At 43.0% G+C, this 6,502-nt stretch overlaps 1 protein-coding gene across 1 annotated transcript; it reads left to right on the top strand.

The window, feature by feature from the left end:
* Positions 1-2,382: 2,382 nt before the first annotated feature.
* Positions 2,383-5,519, top strand: si:ch211-157b11.8 (fibroleukin). The gene is made up of 6 exons (XM_054617631.1): positions 2,383-2,727; positions 3,372-3,567; positions 3,951-4,028; positions 4,108-4,220; positions 4,357-4,619; positions 5,124-5,519. The coding sequence occupies exons 1-6, from the start codon at positions 2,449-2,451 to the stop codon at positions 5,464-5,466; spliced, it is 1,272 nt and encodes a 423-aa protein (XP_054473606.1). The 5' UTR covers positions 2,383-2,448; the 3' UTR covers positions 5,467-5,519.
* Positions 5,520-6,502: the final 983 nt, after the last annotated feature.

Raw genomic sequence — 6,502 nt, 5'->3', positions numbered from 1 at the left:
GAATATGGTACTGTTAAATCAAAGCTGCTTCTGTGATACAGGAAAGTCTCCGTCCACAAAGCACCGAAGCACAGCGTTAAAGACACATGTAAAGATTGCGATGCAAGTCAGCCTTTACATCCTGTCTGCAGACTGTTACTCCATAAGATAGTGTGTGTGTGTGTGTGTGTGTGTGTGTGTGTGTGTGTGTGTGTGTGTGTGTGTGTGTGTGTGTGTGTGTGTGTGTGTGTCATGTGATACCTTAAAAACTCTTGTCTGACGATTATTACAGAAAGGTAATGCCTGTTTTCCTGTCCAATGAAAACGCATATGTATTTATACTTTCTAAATATGACTAAACATTAAAGGCTACCAGGACACATTACAAAAAACTTTCAAATTGATAACAAATGTGTGGTATTGATATAATAACTTATAATAATGATATAAAGACATATAAAAAAAGATGCCAGTTATGCCACTTGATGCAAAATGTCAGTGTAATCTCACAACTGAGTGCACAGACACACTTTAAATTATTTAAGAAATGGGATTTCTGGTTAGTGAAACACACACAATCTTTTTAAAGAAGAACTGTATTCATAACATCTGAAATTAGTTTCTGGTTGACTCACAAGTGCTGCAAGATTCAATCACTATATGCCTTATAATTACTAAAATATTTTTTTCTCCCCTACATTATAAATTAATTTGAGTTATAATAACAAAAAACCTGCCCCTTAATAAGTTTAAATTTTTTCAGATGCAGCGAAATGAAACAGAACTGAATGACTCACAATAGTCACGTAAAGTATTTTTATTGGTCTTACTGTGGCATTTTATAATGCTGAATCTGTGTTTTACTATCTTGTGTGTGATATTTATAATGTTGTATATATTCACTTTATATGTTGTTATATTTTATTTTTAGGGTACATTTTTTAACATCTGGCCAGAGACAACAAATGGACATTAGTAATTTAAGCTCACTTATTCACAGTTCTTTTTCTGTTGATCAATGAATAAATACAAATAAACCACTATAAAATTAGATATTGGAGAAATTCAGAACTGTTATATCTATAGAGATTGTATTCTCATTTATCATATTCTCAGTGTTGCAATGATCATTTATCTAACATGATCTTTTAATTATTTTGTACTGAGAGAAAAGTGTGTGAATAAAGGAACATACGAATCTTGACTCTCTTTTGAGTCTTCTTAAACATCTTTATTTAAACCCACGGACTCCTCCATTTTTTCTAAAGAACACAGAGGCACGTTGGCTCATCAGAACAAAAAATTCACAATATGAGGTTCATTTTCCTCATCAAGCCTAACAGAGATCTCGTCTTGATTTTGTCCTGCTCAGTGTTCGTGTGTAAGTGTGTCCTCATGTATGTGTTTGCGCTCCTTGTTAGTGGGAGTGTGCCTCTGCAGAATCCTGATGACTGGTGTTTATAGAGGAATTCCTGCCTTCTCGCTCCTATTGAATGCAGAGTCTTTATGGCCTCTTTGGACCTCCGTTTGTAAACACAAACACTGCGACACAAAAGGATGTGAGTGAGAAACTGGTGCACAGGAGGGAAGGAGCCACATACTTTAAGCATCTGCTGCATTTCTATCTTTACAAACATTGCTGCGTATGCACGTTGAGGAGTAAAAAAGCTGAAAGTCTGTTCAGAAGAGGCATGGGATTCTTCAGAGGAATTAAAAGTTATTCTTGATGCATGAACAATACAGCATGTGAGGCAGGTGAAGAGCTTGTCCACACCATTAAAAAAAGGTCCATTAAGCTGTGAAAGACTGGTTTACATTTGCTTAATGTTACACTGCATATGTGTGTGTATGTGTGTGTAAACATGCACCTCTGTGTGTGGCTGTGTGGGAGTCTAAGAGAGAGAGCATGAGATGAGTAAAGGAGATGGACAGATTGTGTGTGTGTGTGTGTGTGTGTGTGTGTGTGTGTGTGTGTGTGTGTGTGTGTGTGTGTGTGTGTGTGTGTGTGTGTGTGTGTGTGTGTGTGTGTGTGTGTGTGTGTGTGTGTAACAGGGGGTGGGTGCATTAGTCTGTGTCACACAGCAAAGAGTGCCGCAGTTATCTAGGAATCTGAGCCAAAGCAACCTCACTAACAGACAGAGAGCAGAAGAAAGAGGAGGACTGGGAGTGAGATGAACTGAGGGGGGGGGAAAAGAACGAAGAAGAAGAGGATGAATGAAGCAGAAATACTAGAAAACAAGACATAAGAGGACGACAATAGAAAGATCTAAACAGTAGGACAGATCAGCAAACACTTGCCACCTGAAGAGGCAGTTGTTGAGATAAAGGAAAGTGAAGTGAAAGTTTTCTAAGAGTCATAAACAAAAGGACAAACAACTTACAACTCAGAGAAAGAAGGTTTTACTTCTGGACCACTGCTCAAGAGTTTAAGACAAAGGTCAGGGCGAGCCTGCATTTCCGCATTTTCCCATGGTTCCACTCGGTTCTCTCAGTTTTCTTCCTCTGCTGTCGCTGTATGTGGGAGCACTGCTGTCCTCGGATGCGTCTCTGGCCTGCACGCACCCTCCCTGCAGGGATAATCTGGTGGCTGCACCCATCCAGCCCAGGACGGGAGCAGGAGTGGGTACCGGGGCCTGTGAGGGTCAAACTGGCACAACAGCCTGCAGGATGAGGGTTTCACTTCCAGCCGTCTCAGATGTTCCTCGGGTGGTGGAGCACAGGCACGACTTCCCCCAGGTTCAGCCTAAGGTGAGTGACATCACCTTCAGTGTAGTGGCAGTCCCAATGATACATATTGTTAACAAAATTTAAAATGTTATTCTAGGTAAAGCCAGATAATGCAACTTTTATTCTCAGCCATGTAAAAGTGAGAAGATTCAGAAACATTGACAGGCGAGTTGAAAGAGCTGACCGCCTGTCTACTCATGCACGTGTGTCAGGGAGACTGAGCAGCGTACTATCAGGCCCGGGTCAGCAGGTCCTTTCTCACAGGACAGTCGGCACACTAAACTTGGCAGACATGGAGTAATGACAGTCAGCAATCAAAGAAAGGATAAAATTAGATCTGCTTTAAAAATGTCCTCATCATATGGTTGTGCTGAGCTCATGCAGCAACAGGTGTGTGTGTGTGAGGGACATGACTACAATGGCTGATGTAAGTGTAAGAGACAGATTGAGGGTGACACAAAACATGCCACTGAGCTATGAGTTTTCCTTTCCAAACTGAAGGATGCATGATAATGCACATGCACAGCTTTATTTTTGTTATTTAAAGTCCATCTTTATTTAACTCAACAACAAGCATGAATCTTCCTTGGTGAATAAAAAGGATTTGGCAGTGTTGTGTGCAACACTGTCTTATCAAAAATGACCTGTGAGCACTGTCTTTGCAGACTGGAGGTGTCAAAGAGCGTCTCGTTCAGCTGCAGCGCTGCATGCACTCTCTCCAAGACACAGGAGGCCCCTGGAGTCACGGGGGCCAGGAGAACAACTCTCTAGGGGCCATCCTGGCACTAATGGCAGCTGTGCTGACAGAGTGTGACCTCCACTGTCACAGCCAGGCCCTTGGGGCGATGGCCAAACGACTGGGCAAGTAGTACACATTTATATCCCCCACCTCTGCAACACACAGACAAATACACACACACACACACACACACACACACATTGAAATGCCAGCAAAGTCACTCCCCCACTCATAGTAAACAGAACCTCAATGATGCCTGCTAAGTGTCGGTCATAGGTGAGTGCATAGGAATTTAACCGCACTGAGAAGGATGAGAAAAACTTAATGTACAAGCACACACAGACACACACATTAACATAGAGCCAAACACACAGACTGTATGGCTCACAATGTGAGGAAGATTCATCAAAAAAACTTGAACCCCTCTGTAAAGTACATAAAGGCAAAGCTTTTATATTCAACCCTTGTGTCTCACTGATAACCCAATCTTTCTCTGTGTTGACAGAGACTGCAGCCGTGGGGAGAGAGGGGGAGAGAGACCTGCTGCTTTTCCTGAAGAGCATCACACAACATCCACCCACAGGTAAGGGCACCAGGAGGGACCACATGAAAAAATTGTTGCTTAATAAGTTGAATACAAATGTCCTGTCTGTGGTTCTCAGTTGCCCCCTTGGAGAGGTTACATCCTCAGGACTGTGCAGAGATTTACAGGCTCGGGATCAAAGAGAACGGAATCTACACCATCCAGCCTGACCTGCACTGGCCGGCATTGGAGGTATTTCGGATTCACCACACTCATAAAACACACAGACAGACCCCCACCTTATTACTCTTCTTTTAGAGATGTGTATGCTATCTGTGGATCCCTAATATCTGGGCTTTATAATATCAAAGTCTTTGTTTTGGCTCAGGCTAAATGTGACATGGAGACGGCGGGTGGTGGGTGGACGGTGATCCAGAATCGGCGGGACGGCTCACTGGACTTCAACAGGACATGGCAGGAATACCGGGAGGGCTTTGGCAGTCCGCAGGGAGAGCACTGGCTGGGGAACACAGCGCTGCACAGCCTCACCTCCGCTGGCCAACACCAACTCCGCATCGAGCTGGAGGACTGGCACCAGCAGAAACGCCAAGCTACCTACAACAACTTCAAAGTGGCCTCAGAGGCCCAGAGGTGAGACACATTGCAGAGGCACAAACACACACGGTCCTCAACAGCTAGATGGGTTTATTAATAATCTTTAAGCCCCTGAAATTGGACAACAATCAAAGTTTGGAAAGAAATGTCTTGGTTAGCAACACACTCAGAATGTGCTTGATTTGAACAATGTGGTTGTAGTTTGATCGGTTCAGATACAGTTTTGATTCAAAGTTTCAATTCAAATACACATGGAAGTATTTAATTTACTTTAATCTCTCCAACAGAAATCTGGGTTGTGGTATTATACCAGTATGGCCAGTGCATGTCTGGTTGTGTGTGTGTGTGTGTGTGTGTGTGTGTGTGTGTGTGTGTGTGTGTGTGTGTGTGTGTGTGTGTGTGTGTGTGTGTGTGTGTGTGTGTGTGTGTGTGTGTGTGTGTGTGTTTAATGTGTTTCCATTTAGTTCCCCAGTACACACAAAATAATTTGGATGTTACAACCCTCACAAATGTGCCATATGTTGTTTCTCTTTCTTCCAGGTATCGTCTAACAGCACGGGAGTACTCTGGTGATGCAGGCAATGCATTGAGCTACAGCAAACGTTACAACCACGACAGCAGATCCTTCAGCACGGCTGACCGAGACCACGACCGTTACGCAGCTGGAAACTGTGGTCAGTACTACGGTGCAGGCTGGTGGTTCGATGCCTGCCTGGCAGCAAACCTGAATGGACATTATTACCGTGGGCGCTACACTGGGGTGACCAACGGGATCTACTGGGGGACATGGTACATCCTAACAGACGGACGAACTGGAGAACGCTACTCCTTCAAAAGGGTGGAGATGAAGACGAGACCCAAAAACTTTGTGGGAAAATACTAATGAATGGAATGAATCATGTCAGTTTTTCTTTAATTCACTGTGTGGACAGAACAGCTTTCATGTCAATTATCAATTACATGCAGGTGGCAGCTAATAGATTAAAAATATATTGTCTACACATTCAATAGCAGACTGTTTGAAGCTACACTACATATATTTATATTATTTTGTTATTAAGGGGGTTCACTCTTGCAAAACCACATTTATAGCGTTTCTCCATAGCAGTAATAGAAAGAAATAGATAGTGAAAACACTGCTTGTAAAAGTTGTTATCATAATAAATTTTGAGAAATCTTTATTGAACACTATAAGATTCTGTGTTACTTTGATTAATCATTAGGATGCCTACTGAGGCTGTGTCTACATGCAAACATTGTTTATACATGAAGGGTGATTTTATAGTGATGCCACACATTCACATACAACATTATGAGAACAGAAACTGTTCATAAAAGTGATCCTACAAGAATGCATGGGCCCCTACCTGCCTAAGCTCCATGATCCATTAAAATAGGCTACTGTCTGCAACAGCTCACATGTGTTTTAGGTCAGATGATGCCATGAGAGAAAATGTCTCATTCTATGAGGCAAAGAGGTCATTGTGACCCTGGAGGGGGCTCTAACAGTTGGGTGATCCTAAATTCAAACTTCATCACCATGTTGTTCATCCGACAGAGAGCTGGTAGAGATTTTTAAACCTGTCTCTGTCTGCTCACAGGATCTTGTGTTCTGCCTCCAACTGTATTAACATAGAGCCAAACCCGAAGTTCATGGTTTGACACTAGACAGAGAGAAGCCCAGTTTTGTAGAGGCCATTTTTCTCACTTTGCCTTGCTCATACTTTCCCAGGTCTAAGCCTGACACACTGATGCTGGCCGTTAGGAGCTTTACTCTGTGGTCATACCACGAAACTGCCCTGCGCCCACCACTATCAACTCAAACACACACAGACACACACTCTGCCTCACCTGCTTTATGGAGCTGGAGTTGGCGTCAGGCGGGCGGCTCCCTCTCTGGCTGTGCTTCACAAAGGCTT

Source organism: Anoplopoma fimbria, chromosome 17, assembly GCF_027596085.1.
Source record: "Anoplopoma fimbria isolate UVic2021 breed Golden Eagle Sablefish chromosome 17, Afim_UVic_2022, whole genome shotgun sequence".
Classification (NCBI taxonomy): Eukaryota; Metazoa; Chordata; class Actinopteri; order Perciformes; family Anoplopomatidae; genus Anoplopoma; species Anoplopoma fimbria.
Note: the sequence above shows the minus strand (reverse complement) of the source record. Positions and strands in the feature narration are given on the sequence as shown.